Source organism: Pelophylax lessonae (assembly GCF_965119305.1).
Source record: "Pelophylax lessonae genome assembly, chromosome: 2".
NCBI lineage: Eukaryota > Metazoa > Chordata > Amphibia > Anura > Ranidae > Pelophylax > Pelophylax lessonae.
Genome location: NC_138769.1, coordinates 264,423,958 through 264,447,818, shown reverse-complemented (window position 1 = coordinate 264,447,818; position 23,861 = coordinate 264,423,958). Strand labels below are relative to the sequence as shown.

The following is a 23,861-nucleotide window of genomic DNA, read 5'->3' as shown; positions in this document are numbered from 1 at the left end:
TGTTCCTTAACAGCGCGCTGAAAATCATCATTGCAGGGAAAAACCTGCGGCGTCCTGCGTTTTCTCTGCGTCCCATAAGCCGCCAAGGCAGCGGGGGGACACACTTCATCCTGCAAACGCAGCGTTTGTTTTATGGAAGCAATCAATTCATCCATGATTGCAAGCTCTTCAGGCGAGCCAGGGGGAGAATTATCAACCCCTTCAACTTCAGCCTCCACCTCGGACCCCACTAGATCCAGGGAGGAGCGGGACCCCGATAAGGAGGCCCCCGCCATAACAGCCCCATCACCTTCACCCTCAGAATCAGAGGAAAGAGAAACTCTGGGTCTTTTAGTAGATTGAGCAGCCACCAGCATCTGCACCTGAGCAGCAAGGCCAGCCACAATAGTGGCTAAATCCCCCCCTGGGGGGGAAACAGCGGTCCCCTGGCTTTCCACCAAGGCGGTAGGAAATTTGCCCTCCTGAGAATCCATTGCCCCTATTATAAATGCCGGATAATAAAGGGTTAACTGCCCCTTTAACCGGTTGCCGACCGCCGCACGACTATATACTGCGGCGGTCAGCCCCGGCCAGGCAGAGTGACGTATCGGTACGTCACTCGCCTGTCACTGACTTGCGAGCCTATAGCGAGCGGGCGCGCGCCCGCCGAGGCGCGCGCCCGCCGCGGCTCGTTCACAGGCAAGTCAGTGCGTGTGACCGGCGGACTCGATGTCCGCCGGCCACACTACGATCGCTCCTGTGAAGGGAGAAAGACAGAGCAGCTTGTGTAAACAAGCTGCCTGTCAGTTCTCCCTGTGTAAAAGTAAAGATCTGACCGTTCTACTATGTAGAACGGTTGATCTTTGCTTTTACACCAATAGCAATGTCCCTACACAGTAGAAAGCACGCCCCTAGGACACACTTAACCCCTCCCTTCCCAATAAAGTTAACCCCTTCCCTGCCAGTGTCATTTTTGCAGTAACAGTGCATATGTATAGCACTGATTACTGCAGTAATGTCACTGGTAACCCCAAAAGTGTCAAAAATGTCAGTCAAGGGTCCGATCTGTCCGCCGCAATGTCGCAGTACCGAAAAAAAAATCGCAGATCGCCGCCATTACGCGTTAAAAAAAAAAACACCAAAAATGACAAAAATCTTTCTCTTTGTTAGTAAACGCGATAACTTTTGCGCAAACCAATCAAAATACGCTTTTTGCGATTTTTTTTACCAAACATAGGTAGCATAAAACAAATTGGCCGAAAAATGTTAAAAAATTTTGATTTTTACTTTTTTTTTTGGGGAATTTCATATAAAAAAATGTGAAAAATATTGTTATTTTTGCAAAATTTACGCTCTTTTTTTGTTTATAGCGCGTGATCAAAAAATCGCACAGGTGATCAAATACCACCAAAAGAAAGCTCTGTTTGTGGGAAAAAAAGGACGTCAAATTCGTTTAGGTACAGCGTCGCACGACCGCGCAATTGTCCGTTAAAGTCACGCAGTAAAAAATCGCAAAAAAACCCCTGGTCCTTTAGCAGCCAAATCCTCCGGGGCTTAAGTGGTTAACAAGCGCGGCGAGCACAGCCCACCGCACCACACACAAGCACAATGAGACCCCCACAGGGACAATAAAACTGACACATATATAACCTGAGGAGACCCTCGCCGCTGCTGCTGCCTTGATCGGTGTTCCTGGAGAAGAGGAAGTGATGCTGCCAGGGCGCTCTATGAAAGCCTATGGGAGGCTACAAGAAAATGGCCGCCATGCATGTAGAACATGCGGCCGGAGCGAGTGTAGGCAAAATGGCGCCGTTTGGCGCCGAAACCGCCGCTCCACAGTACAGTAATGCACACGTCATCCATGTATAAAAAAACATGTCAGATCGCCGCAGCGATCGCTGTATAGTGCCCAAACATGCCCAAAAACATGCCCCACAGCACACAGCTTCTCACACTGACAAGGCTGACACACACAGTGTCACACAGCTCCCCCCCCCCTTGCAGCCCACAGCATGCAGCCGAGTGACAGGGAGACAAACAGTGTGAACAGAGGCAGGTTACACAGTCCCAGACTGACACCCCCCCAGACAGACAGGTCCCCACATAGATACACTTACCTCACAATGGCGTGGGGGACCCGCACAGGCGAACAAGCCGCTGCACATGAGGCAGGGAGAGTCGCATACAAGACGCACAGAATGGGGGTTAAGAAACCGCACAGCGTCCAGTGAGGTAGCCACCTCACCAATCATCCCTGCACCGAACAGGGATGGGTCGTTCACTGTGCCAGGAGCGTTATCCTGGCTGAACGCTCGATGGCAGGCTGGGAAGCCACTGACCCACGACCTGCGACCAGGGGGATCAGCCCGAGACCCAGCCCGCATGATCCTCTTCATCCGAAGAACTAACTAACGCTGACAAAAAGAACAGCTAAGTAAAGGTAGAGAGAAAACTCAAACAAAAAATCAAAAAAGAAGAAAGAGTCTGGGGCACAAAGCCCCAGCACAGAGAGAGCCAGCCACTCCTGACAAGCTAGACATTGAAACTGAGATATGGTTGCAGGAAGTAGGAGGGTATTGACTGAGGGGACCACCCCTTGAGGGTGGGATATGTTAAAAGCTTTAATGTTAACATATTCTGTTGCCTAGCTACTCCTTCGGAGCAAAGTCTAATACCCCATATGTGACGAATATGAAGAGGCGGCGACTGTCGGAGGACGTAAGAGAAACTTTTTTTTTTTCAAACTTTTCGGACTTTTTTTATTTGTTTAGCAAAAAGGAAAAAACCCACAGGTGATCAAATACCACCAAAAGAAATCTCTATTTGTGGGGGGAAAATGACAAATTGGTGTAGGTACAGTGTTGCATGACCGCACAATTGTCATTCAAAATGCAACAGCGCTAAAAAGGGGAAAATTGGCCTGGGCAGGAAGGGAGGGAAGTGCCCTGTATTAAAGTGGTTAAACGGCCCCACAGCGCTACAGTGCCCCCCGGAGGTCAGGCACACGCTAACGGACCCCCACAGAGAGGGAGAGACCACCCTCAAGACTCACTATCCTTCAGGCACTCCCACCGGCCTTCACAGCAAAAAATCTCCAGCAAAATGGCCGAAAACGGGTGTACCAAGATGGCCACCTCCATAGAAGCAGACAGAGGCTACAACAAAATGGCGTCCCCCGCCCGAAAATCGCGGTAATCGGGACCCACAAACGCCTATCCACTTCAGAAGAACCCCAGCAAGGCCCCCCCCACACGATCATTGAGCACCGTGGACAGCGCACTCGCCCGGCCCCCCATGCGGCCTGCACACTAGGCCCCAGGCTCAGGTAGGCCCAAACACTCCCCCACGTGGGGGGGGGGGTAGGGTTGTCACAGGACAGAGGGAAAACCAGGAGTGAGAGGGGGTCGACCATCCCAGGGAGAGGGCCCGCGTCCACCCCAAAATCCACCAGGGAAGGGAGGGGGGGGGGGAACATTTACTCACCATACCGGGAACACAGGTGGGTGCCATCTCTTGACAGGACGCCACACCAACGGAGTAGGGGGGCTGTCGGCCAAATAGGAACATTGAGACATCAGCCTGGACCCTGTCGTGTGCGTCCTGGCGGTGCCAGTCCCCGTCCAGTGGGACTATGTCGTGGCTGACCCAGCACGGAGCTAAGGCCTGCATGCGCTCGTTTGCCAGACTGGGGTGACCACTGGATATGGGGGTCCAGTCTGTCGCCCAGCCCGGCATAATTGCTTGAAGATCTCACAGGGAAAAAGTTCCAGAGAAAAAAAGGCTAGCTAAAAAAATTCTACATAAAAAAAATAATTTTATGCCAGGACCAGAGATCCCAGCAAGGAACTAGGTCCTTATTCCTTACTAGGCAGAAAAAAACTGACATCCTATGCAGGAAGAGAGGGTGTACCCTCCGGGACTGCCCATAGGCGTAACCAGAACTTTTTCCTGCATAGTGTCCTACTCCTGTAGGGGGCAGTATAACCCTACTGATATGAATCAGAGAGAACTGCGTCCGTCAATGAACGATAGAGAAAGAATTCTATTTTTTATGAAAAGTGAAATTCTGCCTGAAAAGGTGAACTTAGCCTTTAAGAGTACACCTGTTTGAGGGCTGCGTTTCCCCACACAAGGATGCACAAGTGGGATGTAGCACAGACACATTTGCTGCTCCCTATCTGACAGCCATGTAAGTGCAGGTCTCCAAACATACAGTGTGCATTCAGGGACCCACACCCATACAGATGACAAATTGGGAGCAGTGCTTGTGTCTGTATAACCACTGCCCTGAACACCTGTGCAACACAATGTAGCCAAAATGGCCCTCATAAAGGTGTACCCTTAACTATGTCTGTGCGAAAGAGGCCAAAGTTAAATACAGATACATTTTATAGACAATGAGGCGCAAATAAACATACACTTTATTTAAATATCTTAAATACAAGGGAAACAAAAACGGTTTAATGAAAAGTAAATAAATAGTAAAATTTTAACAATCCACAACATTGCACTACTGATGGAAAACATGGGGCTGGTGGGAGCAATCAATAACTATTACTTACAGTACACCTTTTCACTTGGCAAACTTACAGGTTTTCTATACAGGAGGCACAACAATATGTCTACGCGCCCTTTAAATTCTCTCCAGAACACAAAGGTAGATCACAGTGACAGGAGAGCATAGCAAAGACAAGTATGCTCAGTGTATGGTGCCTCCAATAAACTGACACTTGTTACATTGTCTAGAATAGGTGAAGTAAACAATCGCTAAGCTTTTTGTGGAGTTTGTTATAGTTACAGGTTAACTGTGTCCAACAAGAAAAGAGACTTAAGAACTGTTTATGGCCTAATGCAGCTAATTTCAGGAAAAACATAAGAAACTGGAGAAAACAACAGAGTATGCCGCAAGGTTAACACTACAAGATAAGCTAATAAAACAGGAAATCATTTTCCAATGAATGTATAAACTGTGTTGAAATTTTATCGTGCATCACAACAATTGTGTACTGTATTTGTAATTACAAGGATAAACCTGACCATATACGAGGACTTGTATAGTGTGCTCAGCTTAATAATGTAAGCACCATACTGCACTTGTGCCTACCTAAACAATAATGAACATTACAAAATAGGAAAAGTGTATTGCAAGTAGTAGATCTATGTTCAGTACCTCTAGGAAACAGCCAAAGAAATTGCGTTGAACTACTATTTCAAAGAGGTTACGTAGGTAAACCATTTGCATATCAGCAATTCTATAGCTTATCATAAGTACCTCAAACTTTGTTAAACTTAATTTTAGCTACTTCGATCTTGGCTAGGAAACCAGTTTAGAAACTATAGTGCAGAGAACTAATGTTGCTGTAACTGTGTATCTTCTGTGGGGGGCTCAAACGGATTCTCAGGGCTGCTCTCCATGGTAAGCAAGACCAAGACCACAAAAGCTACCAAAACAAAAATAGCAATCCGAAGAGGAACAGAGATCAAGCATTGTGTCTTTTTTTCTTCTTGTATTTCTTTGGTCTGTTCTTTCATCTTGGCTCTTCTGACAATGTCATCATACTGGAACTGAATGGGGCGACCAGCCGCACCTTTTATTGGCTTTCTACGAGTAGCACTACAGGTAAACAAAAGAGGAAAAAAAAAAAGATAATGCTTTCTCAACGACTTTCCAAATGGCAAACGCATAAAATCTACACCTATAAGAACAAAAATTTATAACAGACCATATTATTCTACACTAAATTGCTTGCAAATGACAACAAGCTGCAACTGTAGCCATCATGCTGTCGTTAAAGTGTGTTGGCACAAATTTCACAATAAGGAGATGACTGGGGTTGTGGTCTGGAAAACACTGCTGATACTGGACAAAGCTGGGCATTTGAATGGCCAAGCCGCGATGATGTCACTGTCACAGCTATGGCCATGGCACAGAGCTCCTAAATAATTCACTTCCCTCAATTCAGAGCGCAGTGCACATGTGCTGGTGAGGTCACTGGCAGCAAAACATGGGAATATCTCAATATGAACGTAACAGTGTACATTTAGTATATATATATATTATTTTATTTTTTTTAGTATAAGTTTACCTGTACTTAAAAGTAACAAAGTGGAGTTTAATACTGCTTAAATTATTTAAAGAAGCAGTTCAGTGTGACCCTGGCCAACTATATTTTCAGAAAGAGATTTTTAAGACCAACTTGCTCTCATGACAAGTTTATTTTTATTTTTTTTTCAATAAAGATTTTATTAAGAATCTTCACATAAGATATAATACAAAAAAGCAAGTGGTATCAAACATGAGGTTGCTATCAGGAACAAAGGAAGTAACAGACACCATGAAACATAGCATAGTTCTTGCAATATTCAGATGACAAGTTTATTTTAACCTTTAACTGAACCCTAATCAAGCCACCTAACTTAAAACTATAACTAAGCTTCAAAGGCAATATTTGGAGATGTTCAAAGCCATTGCATTTTTTGTAGGTGCAATCTCTAAGGTTGTCATTCTTATCCTTGCTACATTACTTAAAGAAAAACAAACACCTGAAAGAAAAACACATAATGAGCTAGTATGCATCGCATACTAGCTCATTATGAAATACTTACCCAAGAACGAAGCCCCGCAGTGCCGATCGCTTACCTGTCTCATGGGCGACATGTTCGGTCGCCCTTCTTCTGGGTTTGCGGCATCCGGCCATCTGATTGGCTGGAGCCGCGATGATGTCACTCCCGCGCATGTGTGCGGGTGCCGACGGTAATGGTACGGGGATCGGAAGGAACGTAGGTAAGGTACAAGTTGCAGAGGAGGGTTTACTTCCTCTTTAAAGCTCAACTCTAGGATCCTGCTAAATTGAAAATTTACACATTCTCTCCTCAGTCGTTATCTTTATAAAAAAAAGTTGACAAAGTCTAAATCAGAATGCAGTACTTTTCAATTCTCATTTTTTAGCAATCCGCCCCCCCGATGATGCCATCTTCCCCCCGAAAAATGCACACTGCTGTGCGCCAGGAAGAGGACTTTCAGTCTTCTTACACATCACATCTGTGCGGGTAAACAAAGCTACATTTCCCATAATGAAACAGGAAATGTAGGAAGTGATGGCTGGTTGTGTAGTCAAAGCTTGGGCTGAGATGAGTATGGGGCTGAAGAAGAAATGAGGGTGGTGCTGAGGGCAGAGCTAGGGGCTGATGATGCACATGCAGTGGGCTTTTTAGACCAGAAATCAGAGACTTCTGTGTCTGCTCAGTATAGCGAGAGGTGACAGAATTATATCACAGCTCGCCGTAACAGAACTACAGTGGGGGAGTTACCAGACTGGTGGCTTCTGTGCCCTTGGTCTTCCCGTTAACCAGTCTGGTAACAACGGTTGTGCAGGTGAATTAGGCCTACAAAGCTTGAGAATAAAAATGGAACTTATGTTTAATATACCCATTATTGCAGGAAACACCACCTTGTTCAAGGATAAGAAAGCACTATTATAGATATTCAAGAACATTTCTGCCTGGTGTTCAGCTTTTTTTTTTTTTTTTGGGGAAAAAATGGATTTTTGTAAAATCTTACCGTAAAATCCTTTTCTCTTAGCTCATTGACAGACGTAGTCCTCGGTGATTCAACACCCTCGGGTTATGCTGCCCTCTACAGGAGTAGGACTAGACAGGAAAGAAAATGTTCTGGCCACACCCTAGGGGCAGTCCCAGAGGGTATATCCTCTCACTTCCTGCTCTAGCAAATCAGTTATGTCACAAAGCAGTGTTTAGAGAATTTAACCCAACCCAACTCAAAAACAGAGGGGCGGGTACTATGTCTGTCAATGAGCTAAGAGAAAAGGATTTTACGGTAAGATTTTACAAAAATCCATTTTTCTCTATCGCTCATTGACAGACGTAGTCCTCAGTGATTCAACACCCTCGGGACGTCCCAAAGCAGTACCACAAATGAGGGGTGGGAAAATGGAAATCAAATCCAATCTAGAAGGCCCAACCGGTGCCAACTAGAAGTTTACAATGCTCATCCTCGATGATGAGACTCAACAGAAATTTTTCAACAGAAAAAAACCCCCGAGGTAGACCACCGGTCTCCTCAAATTGCGGCCTGCAAAACCTTGCGGCCAAATGAGGCATCCGCCGATGCCATCACATCAATCTTATAAAATTTTGTAAAGGTATGTACCGACGACCAGGTGGCCGCCTTACATACCTGGACCACTGACGCCTGATGGCGATAGGCCCAGGAAGTACTGAGCGCTCGAGTGAAGTGCGCCCTAACCGGGAACGGAGGATTCCGACCCTTAATAGAATAAGCCTGTACCACCGTCTGACTGATCCATGTAGATATGGTCGCGGCAGACACAGGCAACCCCCTTCAAGGGCTATCCGTGATCACAAAAAGTGAGTCCGTCTTACGAAAACAAGTTCGTAGTAGTCAAGTGTATCCTTCTGAACCCCATCCAAGGAGTGTAATGCAAACTCCCAAGGATGGCTAGTCTTAGGACACGGGGAAGGTAACACAATACTTTTATTCCGATGAAAAACTCTGAAAACCACTTTAGGAAGGAAGGATGGATTCGGAAGAAGAACCACCTTATCCCTATGAACCACCAGATATGGGGAACGACAAGATAATGCGGCCAGTTCTGACACCCTGCCTGCAGAAGTAATGGCCACCAAGAAGGCCACCTTCTGGGATAATGTAAGCAAGGGAATCTCCCTAATATCTTCAAAGAGAAGTTTCTGAAGAACCGACCACACTAAATTAAGATCCCAGGCGGTAAGGGTGCACGCACTGGCGGAGCCAGATGTCGCACCCCCTGGATGAAATTCCGCACCAAGGAATGATTAGCCAAAGGTTTCTTGAAAGAAGATTGCTAACGCCGAAAACCTGACCCTTGATCGTGCTCAAGGATAGTTTCTGCTCAACCCCTTGTTGCAGACAGACCAAAATTCGGGTCACCGAATAGGTATGTGGGGGAAATCCAATAGATTCACACCATGCAATATAAGACTTCCATGTGCTGGAAGTCGCTTTCCTTGCTTTAACTGGAGGTAGGAATAACTGAAGCTGACACTCCCTTGTCCTTCAGTACCTGGGTCTCAATGGCCAGGCCATTAAGCCAGCGACTGTAAAGCAAGATGGAAGATCGGTCCCTGAGACCGCAAATCCTCCCTGAGAGGAAGTCTCCAAGGAGCGTCCGCGACTAGCCTCACCAAGTCGGCGTACCAGGCTCGACGAGGTCAGTCCGGAATTTCCAGAATAACTGGAATTCCCTCCACCTCTATCCTGCGAAGAAGTTCCCGCAGCAACTTGAGAGGATGGAAGGCATGCCGTAGCTGATACTGCCCCCACGGGGCGATCAGCGTTTCTGCTGCGTCCGCTAGAGGATCGCGGCGCGAGCTACAAACCTCCGCACCTTCCTGTTAAGCCAAGGTGCCAACAGATCCACATCCGGGATGTCCCAATGAAGGGACAGCTAGTGAAAAACCTCTGGATGAAGAGGCCATATGCGATTGGATCCGAATCGGGCTGCTCTAGAGCTGCTCGATCCAGTAAATCAGACAAAATCTGATCGCTCTCAGTTCCGATACCCTTATTGGTAATCTGGATACTATCGGAAGAAATGACTTCCCCTGGTTGAGCATCGGAGACTTCCTGGTCCGCTCGCTCAACCGGATCCGATTGTCCAGGGAAGCGGAATTCTGATTCCATTAAAAAAGAATCTCCTTCAGGAGAATTCGGGTATGAGACTGGGTATACGGTACTGCCTCTAAGAAGGCCACCATCAGTCCCAGCCAATTGACGGACAGCAACATCCGAATCGTTGACTGAACCTTCTGGAGTTTCTCCGCAAGGAGAAACTCTCTTGCCCAGGATGTATCCAACCTTAGGCCCAGATAGTTCAGTCTCCTGGTGGGAACCAGGGATTATCTTTGGGAAAGCGAAAAAACGCTGATGTCCTGCGATGATGGGGATATAAAGATAGGCCTCCTAAATGTCTATGGACACCAGGAAATCCCCCTGATGCAGGGAGGCCACCACTGTACGGATGGACTCTATTTCTTCCCAAGTCCAGATTTGGACGCACCTTGCCCTCTTTCCTGGGCATTGTGAATAGGTTCGAATAGAACCCCTGAAACCGTTCAATGTTAGAAGGGAAGAATCGCACCGGTGGAAGTGATCGAAATTCGATCCTGTGTCCTCCAGAAACTGGTGAAGACACCCCCCCACCCCAGAGATGGGTAGGGGCGCATCAGGCTGTATCTTCAGGCTTGGCTGAGCCGGACTTTTTGTTTAGCCGACCAGCGCCCTTTGAAACCCCTCTAAAGGGGCTTTGGAGGGTTTCGCCTTATCGCCAGCCCTCGCGGAACGAACAACTCTTTATGAGCAGAAAAGGAAGGTCCTCGTTAGTTACGAGGTCCTTTTATCCTAACAGTCTGTGGCAAGACAGTAGGTGGTACCGTCTATCCTATAAAGAGGAATTCCTCAAACGGATAGCACCTAGCCATGCGTTTGGAAATAACAGGGGTTCGTTTCAAAACAACCCCATTTGGGTAAAGGAAAATCCTTCGCCCTTTTGGTAGGCTAACAAGTACCAAAAAGGAATCTCAGTCTCAGCTACCTCTGCCGGTGTAACCTCAAGACTAAAGGTTTCCCGGACGGACACAACTAGTGCATCCACCACTCTTGTGCTATGGCGGAGGCAGAAACGTGCTCCTCACTGCTGAGGAGATCTTACCTGAGACAACAGCCCCTGAAGTATCTGATAAACAATAGGGGTAGGCGGGGGTCGCTTCTTGACCCCCGTCCCTGACAGGCCACCTCCACCCGGGATACCAAAGACTCCAAAACTGCCGATAATGCATTAAAAACAAGTGGGGTACTGGAGGGTCCTGCGGCCACCTTGAGGGGATCAGGTGGGGATACCTATGCGGCAGGGTCAATGATTATACAAGACACTTGCCAGCGACAAAAAATGACAAAGTAAAAAACTTTTTTTTTTTTTTGTGTCCCCCAGTCGCAACAGCGCCCCTCAGTGTTACCTGCCTTTTTGGACCCGAGAGAGAGAGAGACCCCAAGGCTCATCCCTGATGCACAGAAGTTTTCATCAGCTTGCTCAGTGCTTGTCTTGTTACAGACAGGAAGTCTTTGGCCCTATTTCCTGGGTAAAGGAGGCGGCTCCGCCCCTTAACACGCCTGCCGGCGCCTCCCCCTGGCTCCATGAGGTGTTTGAGTCACCTCAAACATGGCCGCCCCCATGCTGGAGACACGAGGCTACACCAAAATGGCGGCCTTGTGCGATCTACCAGACAATGGTGGCAGTCTGCACAGAATAGCGGCATGTCTGCAGAAGGATCTCGGGCCTCACAACCCTTCACCCTCATGGTGGTCAGCGTGGTCGGCGGTACCGGACCCTGGCGGGCCGTATGCGGTCCGTGGCCGTCGGGAGGCATCTGCTTAGCTGGAGGAATGATCTGGAATGCAGTATACATGTATAGACATCGCCCTGTGGCTTCTGACAGGTAGGATACCTTATACTATCACAGTAAAGTTCTAGTACTGCCACTGACTACAATCATTTTCACATTTTTACAATTAGATTGTCAGCTCCCAAACCAAGCCTCCTGGCTTCTTGTGCACAAAAATCACACTCAATTAGGGGGATTTGTGACATGTTATAGGATAGAGGGGAACCCATCCTTACCATTACAGAGAGGGGCCCGCGTTCACCACAAGACCCGTCAGGGGGAAAGGGGGAACATACTACTCACCATACCGGAACCAGGCGGGCGCCAACTCCCGACAGTACCCCTCTCCACCGAGGTAGGAGGGCTGTCGACCAATACGGACGCCGTGACTCATGGTCTTTGGCGTTTCAGCGAGACGTTTAACTCGCAGGGTCAGTCCCCGTCCAGTGGGACTATGTCGCGGCCGACCCAGCGCGGAGCTATGGCCTGCACGCGCTCGTAGGCTGAACTGGGGTGACCACTGGATCTCAACATCCAGCCCGTCGCCCAGTTTAGCTTTCTTGCTTGAAGATCTCACAGGAACACTGGAGAAAAAAAGCTGTCTAAAAAATCTTTTCTAAGAAAAAAATCCTGCCAGGACCGAAGATCCCAGCAAGGTATCTAGGTCCTTACTCCTAACTAGACAGAAAAAAACTGATTTGCTAGAGCAGGAAGTGAGAGGATATACCCTCTGGGACTGCCCCTAGGGTGTGGCCAGAACGTTTTCTTTCCTGTCTAGTCCTACTCCTGTAGAGGGCAGCATAACCCGAGGGTGTTGAATAACCGAGGACTACGTCTGTCAATGAGCGATAGAGAAATTCTTTTGTTTTTTCACAGAGAAAATAAAAAAAAACAAATTGCATCACAAAAGTAAGAACAAGAATACAGTCAGTCACTGGCACAGCCAGGTAGACAAAGCCATACAAGAAACAACATCCCTCTTATCACCTAACCCCCACCCACGGGTGCACCACCTCCCAAGGTTATACTCAAAATGGGATTTGGGAAATCATTCCAAAATGTTGAAGCATGGACTATACCAATGCTTTATACAGGAGGCAGCGCCTTTTTGATTAGGGGAAAAGGGGCCTTTTCCAATGTGATAAAATCTCTTTGCGAGCATAAAACAGCATTAAGTAGGGTTCTTTGTGCCCTAAGAGGCGCCAGCTCCTCCACCAGTCCAAATAGACACACAGAGATAGTCACTGGTATTTAAAGAGCAGAAATATTTTCAAGGGCTTGGATCACCCCTTGCTAGAAAGCTTGCAACAAGAGGCAGTGCCAGAAGATATGCTCAAAATCTGCAGGGGAATACTTACAAGGCCAACAATCCACCAAATTTATAAATTTTGGCCAGCCTGGCTGGAGTGTCACGTCTCATCTGCAAGTTGGAATTTAAAGGCCTGGCCTCGGGGGTCACACATATACGTACTTACATCACACTCTACGAACAAACGTCCCAAAAAAAAAAAAATCGGACGAGAAATTTTGTGAACATTATGCACGGTCAACTAAGAACGGTTATGACCGCTGAGCAAGAGAGAAAAATCGGAGGATATTTCGTCCGATTTTCGTCAAGTGTGTACGAGCCTTAAGATTCTGTGTAAGATTTTAAATTGAATTAGGCGGTTCCTAGCTGACACCAGGAAGTGAAAAGGATAATCCCACATAATGTCCCAGTCACCTCCTGAAAATTAGGTATTACCAGATATGGGAGTAAGTCACACATGTGCAAGTCACAAGCAAGTCTCAAGTCTTAACCTTCAAGTCTCAAGCAAGTCCCAAATTACTGTGGCGAAAAGCAAGCAAGTCAAGTCATTTATTTTGGTCAAGTCATAAATCAAGTCAAAATACTGATCTACCCCAATTTTCACCTTTAAATCAGTTAAAACTCAGTGGTCAGGAAAGGTTTTGTTTTATTTTCAACATTAACAAAACTGCATAGTGCTTTTTTCTTGGCATATTAAAGAAACACTTTGAATGCCCAAACAGCTCAAAATCCTTCGTCCGGTCATGTTTCAACACCACAGTCACTAAAAACATGTTAAGTATTTCCATTGTTAAACAGCCAGTGTCCTAAAAATCAGAACACACTGAGGCATTTTAAGTGACTGTGGTGTCAGAAACATAACAGGCACATTAATTTTGCTTTAGCACACCTTGAGAAAATGCAAATATTTAATAACTTAAAAAAGTAAAGTCATTTTGAGTCATATGTCTCAATTCAAAGTCAAGTCTCAAGTATTGAATACCAAGTCAAAGTCAAGTCTTTTATTAATTTTAGTCAAGCAAGTCTCAAGTCCTCAAACTGGTGACTTAAGTCAAGTCATGTGACTCGAGTCCCAGGGGCTTAATGTAAACAGCTCCTTGTAGACCTCAGACAGTGTCTTTTTAAGCAGCGCCAGCCTCAGTAACTGCTCCAGGTCTGAAGATTGAGTTTGTAAAATATTAGTACCAAATTGGGGAAAAAAAAAACATATGGCGCAACTGAAGGTATAAAAATACCAATTTGGGAGTTGGAATTTGGATTTTAGTTCATCAAAAGTGAGCACCCGACCCATCCCTAATATACCCTTAATTTGTTTTTTACCCCTCTCAGACCACACTATGGGATCAGGAATTTAACTAAAATGGGGCAGATGGGGGTTATAACATAATGGAGTAGAAGGGGAGTATCTTATCGCCCTAGGCTGAATAATATGCTGAATGATCGTAACCTTCATTGAGCCTGTCAGTGAAGCGATTCCCTGGCAGACCCTAAAAAAGCAGGTGATGTAAGCCCTCATAGGAACCCACTAGGGTCGCCTCCAAAACCATGGCTGCATCACCATCATATTTCACCAACCAACGGCATGCATAGACCATTTGGCCGCTAAGAAATATTTATACAAGTTGGACGTCCTCCCAGAATCACACTCCCCCTCAGATTCAGCAAATCACGGATCGTGGCAAAGGGCCAATGATAGCGGCCCTTTACCACGTAAATGCTCCCGTCCAATGACAGAGCAATCACAATGTAAACAAACAGGGGTCATTCAGGGGTTCAAGATATAAAGGAAAGAATATTCTGCGCCATGGACCAAATAGTATGTGAATCTAGATTTGATTATGTTTTTTAAAGGAACTACTAAAGTGTTATAAATAACAAACGTGATTAAACGTGAACCACATACAATACTGTGAAAAAAGACACCCGATACTGTGCAAAAAACATTAGTGCAATCACCGTAAAAAAGTGCAAGTGCTAATTGTATACAAATGTGCTCAATAATGAGTACCTCACTCTATTGGTATAGTATCAATGTGATTAATAATAAATATCCTTCAAAACCACATGCACTGTCGTTTTGAATATTCTTCACATGAGATTTCTGATCCTTATGGTGCCTTCAATAAATCTGTGAATTGGTGCTACTCCAGTATGATAAAAATCCAAGCATGCAGTGAGTTCCAGGTGCTCTTGTGTCCCCCGCAAGGCGTACACTCACCAGATGACTACCCCCTTGCAACAGGGGCACCTTGCCTTTAATTGGAGTAACTGCCTTTATCTTCCCTCCGAGGTCCTCCCTTATGCTCCCCCTTGTATCCTCTGTATGACCGTGTCCTCTTTTACAGCTTAAAGTAATTATCCTTTTATCTAGTCCTCAGAGTCTAAGGATTCCAGGAGTTATGAGGATTGCATACAGAAGCAGCTGAACAAACAGGAGGGAGCTTTGGTGTTTTTAGACTCTGGGCTCTTCCTTCTGGTATTATGTAGTATTGGAATCCTTGAGACGACTTTAGATTGGCTGGTATGTAGTATTGGTGTCCTTCAGCTACTCCTTGTTCTCTCTTCCTCTGCCTGTAATCCTTTGATTACAGGCAAAGGAAGAGAACAAGCAGTAGCTGAAGGATACCAATACCACATACCAGCCAATCTTAAGTCTTCTCATGTTAGTGAATGCAAGAGGAATGAATATAGGGTGAAGTAGAGCTTAGCCAAATAAAAGGATTACAGTTGAAGAGAACAAGGAGCGCTGAAGGATTCCAATACTACATAATACCAGGGGGAAGAGCCCAGAGTCTAAAAAGACCAAAGCTCCCTCCTGTTTGTTCAGATGCTTCTATATACAAAGGGTCATCTCCGATCCTCATAAATCCTGGAATCCTTAGACCCTGAGCACTAAAAGAGAATTACTTTAAGCTGTAAAAGAGGACATGGTCAAACAGAGGATACAAGGGGGAGCAAAAGGGAGAACCTCGGAGGCAAGATAAAGGCAGTTACTCCAATTAAAGGCAAGGTGCCCCTGTTGCAAGGGGGTAGTAATCTGGTGAGTGTACACCTGGCGGGGGACATGAGAGGACCCGTGGCTCACTGCATGCTTTTTATTGTACTGGGGTAGCACCAATTCAAGGATTTGTTGAAGGCACCATAAGGATCATCAATCTCACGTGAAGAATATTCAAATTGACAGCGCATTTATCATTATTATTCACATTTATACTATACCAATAGAGTGAGGTACTCATTACTGAGCACATTTGTATACAGTCAGCACTTGCACTTTTTTGAAGTGATTGCACTAATGTTTTTTTGCACAGTATTGGATGTTTTTTGCACACTATTGGATGTGATCTATTTATTAATTTACCAAATTAATTTATTTGAGATGCACCTTTTGAGCAGTATCTGCACTTATAGCACTCATTTTATGTGGAGCAGCACCATACCCAATTCCATTAATACCCTATTCAGGGGTTCAAGCTCTCTCCTCTCCTCACACCGATACACCCTAGGTCCAGTAAATCTTGCCGTGCCCTACAGTGCCACTAAAGTGCACATCTGTGCTGCTACAGTGCCACCAGTGCTGCTACAGTGCCACATCCGTGCCACCAGTGCTGCTACAGTGCCGCATCAGTGCCACCTGTGCCGCTACAGTGCCCATTAGTGCTACATCAATGCCACTACAGTGCTCATCTGTGCCATCAGTGCCACTATAGTGCTCACCTGTGTCATCAGTGCCACTACAGTGCTCATCAGTGCCACATCAGTGCCGCTACAGAGCTAATCAGTGCCACCTGTACCACTACAGTGCCACATTAGTGCAATTACAGTGCTCATCTGTGCCCTACAGTACCTACATTGCCACTACAGTGTTCTACAGTGCCATCAGTGCCACTACAGTGCCCATCAGGGCCACATCAGTGTCACTACAGTGTCCAATAGTGCACATCAGAGCCCATAAGTGAATGCTCTAGAGTGCCACTACAGTGCTAATCTGCGCCTCTACAGTGCCACTACAGTGTCCAATAGTGCACATCAGTGCCCATTAGTGAGTGCTTAACAGTGCCACCCTATCAGTGGATCCTCAGCGTCAGTCAGTGCCACCTCATCAGTGCACATCAGTGCCACCCAATCAGTGCACATCAGTGCCAGCTAATCAGTGCACATCAGTGCCAGCTAATCAGTGCACATCAGTGCCAGCTAATCAGTGCACATCAGTGCCAGCTAATCAGTGCAGCGCATTAGTACACATCAGTGCACTCTCATCAGCACCCACTTGAGCACGCCTATGGGGCAGTCCCTGGGAGTATACTCTCACTTTCTGCTATAGGTCTTCAGTTTTGTAACAACCAGTGTCAGAAGAAACAAACCCAACTTCATAGAGGGGCAGGTGCTGTGTCCAAAAATTAACATCAGAGAAATGGATTTTATGGTAAGTCAAAAATCCCATTTTCTCTTTCGTTCATTGACGGACAGCACGTCATGTTCTTGACCGTAGAGACGTCCCAAAGTAGCGTCAAACATGAGGGGTGGGAACAGCAGAACAAAACAACTTCCCCAAGGCTAAACCTAGCCAACCAGGTAACTTGGAGCTCAAATGTCAACAACTGGAGCTCACCTGAAAAAAAACACCCTCAAAGAGGACAAGACCTCTAAACAGCAGCTTGCAAAAACTTTGTGGCCAAAGGAAGTATCCGCAGTTCCTAACACATTCACTTTATAAAACTTTGTAAATGTGTGTACAGATGACCAAGTGGCCGCCTTGCAAACCTGCATCACCAACTCCTGGTGACGGATGGCCCAGGAGGCATTAAGCGCCCGGGTACAGTGCGTCTTGACAGGGAAAGGAGCAACCTGACCCTTAATAGAATAAGCCTGAACCACGGTCTGTTCTAACCATCTGCAAATGGTTGCAGCAGAGGCAACCAGCTCTTTACGAGGTCCATCCGCGAGGACAATAGCGAGTCTGACTTTCGAATAGACTCTGTAGCTGCCAGTTACACCCTTATTACCCAAACTGCATCCAAGGAGTGAAAAGCAACTTCCTTAGGATGCTTAGGCTTGGGACACAGAGATGGCAACACAATGTCTTCATGAAAATCAGAGATGAACTTTGAAAGGAACGATGGACATGGACAAAACCACCTTATCCCTGTGAACCACCAGGTAAGGTGAACGACAAGACATCGCTGCCAGTTCAGACACCCTGCGCGCAGAAGTAATGGTCACCAAAAAAGCCACCTTCTGAGACAACGTAAGAAGGGGAATCTCCCTAATATTTTCAAAGGGAGGCTTCTGGAGAACTGACAACACCAAATTGAGGTCCCACGGCAGCAATGGAGACCGCACTGGGGGAACCAAGCATCTCACACCCTGTAGAAAGGTACGCACCAAGGAGTGTGTGGCCAACGGACGTTGAAAGAAAACTGCCATGACCGAGACCTGGCCCATGATGGTTCCCAAGGCCAGGTGCTGCTCAACACCTCGTTGGAGGAAAGCCAAGATCGGAGTCACCGAAAAAGGAACGTGGATGAATTCGGAGTGATTCACACCACACAATGTATGTCTACGATGGTTGATCTTTCCAGAAGTAGATTTTCTAGCTTTTAAAAAGCATAGGAAGCATAGGAATAACCGAGTCAGACAACCCTCTAACCTTCAGCACCTGGCTTTTAATAGCCAAGCCGTCAAAGCCAGGGACTCTAAAGCAGGATGGAAGAGTGGCCCTTTGGACAGCAGATCTTCCCTGAGAGGAAGTCTCCAAGGAGCATCGGCGACCAGCCGTATCAGACCGGCATACCAAGACCGGCGAGGCCAGTCTGGAGCCACTAGGATGACTGGAATCCCTTCTGCCTCGATCCTGCGTAGGAGTCTCAGCAGTAGTTGAGGGGGAAAGTAGTAAATCAGACGATCTTGACTCCAAGGACCCACTAGCGTGTCTGTAGCATCAGCTAGATGATCCCAAGACCGTGCCACAAACCTTTGAATTTTTTTGTTGAGGCGAGAGGCCAACAGATCCACCTCTGGAGTAACCCACCGGAGACACAACTGATGGAACACTTTCAGATGAAGTGACCATTCTCCCTGGTCTAATACCGGTCGACTGAGATAATCCACCTGAAAATTTTCCACCTCTGGAATCTGTACAGCAGAGAGGGCTGCCCACCTTAGATGCTGGCTACTTCCTGAACCGCCAGGACACTTCTTGTGCCCCCTTGGTAGATTTACATAGGCCACAGCCCTGGCATTGTCTGATTGAGTCCATACAGGACACCCCTGGAGACGACATGTCCAATGATCCAGACAAAGTCTGATTGCTCGGAGCTCCAGTACATTGATTGGTAGCCTGGACTCTTCCAGAGACCAGACTCCCTGGGCACACTCCGTGTCAAGGACGCCTCCCCACCCGGATAGGCTGGTATCTGTGGTGACAACCGTCCAGTACAGGGGGAGTAATGATTGTCCCTGACGAAGTGCCAGAGAATGAAGCCACCATACAAGGGACCCTCTCCTACTCTGGCTCAACAAGATCAGATTCTCCAGAGACGGAGGATCCTTGTTCCATTTTACCAGATTCTCCTTTTGCAGAGATCTCATGTGGAACTGTGCAAACGGAACCGCCTCGAAGGTAGACACCATCAGGCCCAGCACCCGCATGCAAGTCCGAAGAGACGGCCGTCTGCTGGATAGCAGAAGCCGAATTGCCTCCTGCAACTTTTGAAGTTTCTCCAGAGGAAGAAACACTCTGGCTGAGAACGAAACCAGACTCAGATCCAGGTAGCCCAGGCTTGTGGACAGAACCAGAGCAGACTTGTGAAGATTTAAAACCCAACTGAACTCCCTCAGCGTTTGCAAGTGTAATCTCCAAGTTGTCCAACAAGGCAGTCGAAGACCCTGCTCATAAGAGCAGACCGTCTAGGTACCCCAGTACCACGATGCCCCGCTGATGCAGTAATGCTAGAACCGGGGCCAACACTTTTGTAAAAAGACCTGAGGAGCGGAGGCGAGACCAAAGGGTAATGCCACAAATTGAAAATGCTCCTCGCCCACAGCAAAGTGGAGGAAGCGATGATGGTGACACATTAGGATGTGAAGGTAGGCATCCTTAATGTCGAAGGCAAGAAAGTCCCCCTGATGTAAGGATGCCACCACTGTGCGAATGGACTCCATTCGGAACTTCTGTACCCGCACAGAATAGTTTAGCGCCTTGAGGTCTAGTTTTGGACGCACCTTGCCCACCTTCCTGGGGACTGTAAACAGGTTTGAGTAAAAACCTTGAAACTGTTCTGACTTTGGAACTGGAACAATCACCCCTTGAAGTAACAAGTCTTGCACTGTGCCATAGAGATCCTTTAGGCAACCTGGTGACAGGCACAGGTTGGAAGGGAAGAACCGTTTGAGGATATGATCGAAACTCGATATTGTAGCCGGAGCTAATGGCTTCGTGGACCCACTTGTCCTGGATCAGGGAGGTCCACGGATCCAGAAAATAGCGAAGACGTCCCCCCACCCCAGGTACGGATGAGGGCACCCCCTTCATGCAGAGGAATGTTTGTCTGCAGGTCTGGCGGAACCTGCTCGTGGAGTACTCTCCCCCCCCCCCCCGTGTTCCAAACAGGCGATCCTCCACGAATGGAAGATCGGGCAAGGCCTTTTTAGAAGCCTGGTCCGCAGACCAGCATTTCAGCCAGATAATGCCCCGCAGAAGCACTGCTGAGACAGACAATCTAGAAAGCAAGGGAGCGGCATCCAAAGAGGCATCACTAAACTGTGGTCTTTGGACCAACTGATCCGCCAGCTCTACAAAGACAGGGAGGAGCAGTCTCTCCTCCAGGTCCCGGCGTAGAATTTAAGCCCATTCAGTCATAGCTTGTGACACTAGGGCAATAGTAAATACCGGCCTAAGTGCCGACCCAGCCACAGTGAACATATGATATGGCGAGTCAAGGCCTCCGACCGCCTATCAGCCGGGTCTGAGAAGACCGGGGACTCTTCAAGCAGAATGACAGTGGCTTTATTTAACTTGGAAACCGGGGAGTCCACTACAGGATGCATTGTCCATTTTTTTAAAGGAGGAACTCCTCATAAGGGTACCACATTGCAAAATGCCTAGGGATTGCAAAGGTGCATTTTGGGCACCCCCCCCAGCTTTGAGACAACATGTCAAAGAAGACAGGAAAGGGGAACACCCTCGCCACTTTTGAGGCCCTGCAGAAAAGTGACCTGGGCATCTGATGCTGCGTTAATCGCATCTTCCATATGCAAAGTTTCTGGTACCGATACAAATCAGTGCCATCCACTAGCACCTTTTCATGTGCGGCTAGAGAAGCAGAGGAATCATCCTCCCTATCTGAGCATGCAGGGTGCCTGGACACAGACCCTGAAGGAAAACTTGAGTCCGCAGCAGCCAAATCAGACTCTGAATCTGAGGAGGCAGAAGAAGCAGGTGAAGGTGGGGGACGTTTTTTGCTAGCCCGTTTGCCCAGGACCAACTCTTCTTTGGACACCAAGGACTCCAGGACCGCCTTCAGTGCAGACAGCTGTTGGGCCCTGGAAAACCCCATAAACAGAGGGGTTCAGGTGGTTAAACATGGTTAAACAAGGGTGGATAACTACTACACAAGCTTGCCCCTCTTCTGCAATCTTCACCGGAAGACGACTCCAACGTGTGGGACAGTGAGAGCCAATAGGAAGGGCTTCCTGCAAAGGCTTGCTAAGGAAAGACTGACGAGGGGAGACGGCGAGTTTGCGGAATGATGAGATATTGGCTATCAGGTAGAGGGACAGTCAAAACATCTACATGCTCTCATCTATTCATAATGACACCTATGTGAGTGGAAATTCTCAATCAAGAAACCAGCATGTGTCCACGACTATAATTTGGTCATGGGGGGAGTTAACTTCAATGATCGAGCCCTACCCTGTACCTTCCCACAAGAAAAACCCATCATTGGTATAAAAAAAAGTTTCTATTTTTTCAGTGTAGCTTTGTATATCATCTATATTATTTACCGTAAATCTACCAAGACCTTCGTATCCTATCTTCATTACCGAGAAGAAAGTATCACCGCTCTTTTGTACCCCGAAGGCCCACCAGAAAGCATTTGTTCAGATTCAGTGAGCAGACTCCACGAACTGCGTTTTCTTAAGAAACTCCCCTCCGTGAAACAGACCAAAAAATGTCAGTTGTGCTCCAGAGGAGGAGTTAGAAGAGACACTGCTATTGCCCCCAGTGTCCTTCCCAACCAGGCTTCTGTATAGGTAACTGTTTTCGCCATTAGCATACTTCTCTACATTATTAGTGAAGTATGGTAAACGTAATTCTCAAATCCTGTCCTTTACCTCCACCCCCCTTATGCCACTGCACTAAATTGTACATACCTCTGCCTTCTTCGGAACTGACCCTGGCTTGTTATTTGACCACACTTCTGCCTAACGCTAAACTGTACATACCTTTGCCCTCTCTGGAACTGACCCTGGCATGTTATACGACCACGCTTCTGCCTAACGCTGGACTGTATATGGGCAGTATCCCTGCCTGTACTGACTATGGACAATATATGCTGCCTGGACAATTCCATTCGCTGTGGCTGACCACTGCTTGGATCGATGCTTGGATGGATGCTCTCCTGTGGACAACCTATTTAATATACATATATTTGGGTAATTTTACCATAGATATGTAGCAGTATATCTTTTGGCCAAAATTTATGAAGAAAAAATTGAATTTTTGTTAAGAACTTACCATAAAATTATTTTCTCTGAGTCCTCGGACAGTCAGCGCCCGATGGTATTAGTATTCACTAATGGGTAATGGCGCCCTCTGCAGGAGCAAGGCTAGGCAGATAATTATCAGATTAATACAAAAAAACTTTTATACCTCGGCACGCCACTAGGGGGCCATCCCTCAGCCATTATCCTGAACCCAATCTCATATTACCTAAGTTTGTAGCAAGCAGTACCAGAAGGCAACAACCCCCAGATCCAAAAAACCAGAGGGGTGGGGAGCCTTCACTAATGGGACGTCCCAAAGCAGTGCAGGTATGAGGGGTGGGAAATCAACGCAACCAACCTAGAAGGTAACGCAAACAGCCGGGCCAGTAACAACCTGAGCCCACAGGAAAAACTGGAACAAACCCAGAAAACAACAAAAAACACCCCAAGAAGGAGGGACAGTAACAATAATGTCCCCTTAAACAACTGCCGCACTCAAAACTTTGCGGCCAAAAGGAAGCATCCGAAGATGCCAAAACATCAAGTTTGTAAAACTTTGTGAAAGTGTGCATGGACGACCAAGTCGCCGCCTTGCACACCTGAGCCACAGAAGCCTGATGGCGAAAAGCCCAAGAGGCACTAACGGCTCGAGTAGAATGGGCCTTTACCGGAAAAGGAGGAATCCGACCCTTAATGGAATAGGCCTTAACAATCGTCTGACTGATCCACTTAGAAATTGTCGCTGCAGAGGCGGCCGATCCCTTCCGAGGTCCGTCAGGAAGAACAAATAGAGAATCAGACTGTCGAACAGACTCCACGGCGGACAGGTAAACCTTGACCGCTCGGATCATATCCAGGGAATGCAAGGCAAATTCCTTAGGATGCTTGGGCCGTGCACACAGCGAAGGCAACACGATATCTTCATTGAGGTGGAACGAAGAAACCACCTTGGGAAGAAAAGACTGAATGGTCGCAGAACCACCTTATCTCTATGAAGTACCAGATATGGAGAGCAGCTGGACAAGGCCGCCAACTCAGACACTCTGCGAGCCGACGTGATGGCCACCAGAAAGGCAACTTTTTGGGACAACACAGACAGAGAAATCTCTCTGATGTTCTCAAAGGGAGGTTGTTGTAACACAGACAAAACCAAATTCAGATCCCAGGGAGGCAAGGGAGCTCTCCTCGGGGGAGCCAAATGCCACCCCCTTCGAATGAAGGTGCGGACCAAGGAATGCGACACCAAAGGTCGTTGAAAAAAGATGGCCAAGGCCAACAACTGACCCTTGACCGTAGTCAGCGCCAGACGCTGATCCAAGCCCTTCTGCAGGAAGGCCAAAGACCTTCACCACCGAGAAGGAGCGAGGATGAAAACAATGAGCTTCGCACCAAGCAATATACTCTT

The 23,861-nt window shown here is 47.1% G+C and overlaps 1 protein-coding gene across 2 annotated transcripts in view; it reads right to left on the bottom strand.

Annotated features, from left to right (window-relative positions):
• Nucleotides 1–5,293: 5,293 nt before the first annotated feature.
• Nucleotides 5,294–23,861, bottom strand: part of LEMD1 (LEM domain containing 1) — a 425,098-nt gene continuing 406,530 nt past the window's right edge. For both annotated transcript variants that reach the window (XM_082247400.1, XM_082247399.1), the window contains one exon: nucleotides 5,294–5,593. In XM_082247400.1, coding sequence (XP_082103526.1) covers nucleotides 5,329–5,593 — 265 coding nt within the window. In that variant the 3' untranslated portion in view covers nucleotides 5,294–5,328. The remainder of the gene's footprint in view (nucleotides 5,594–23,861) is intronic.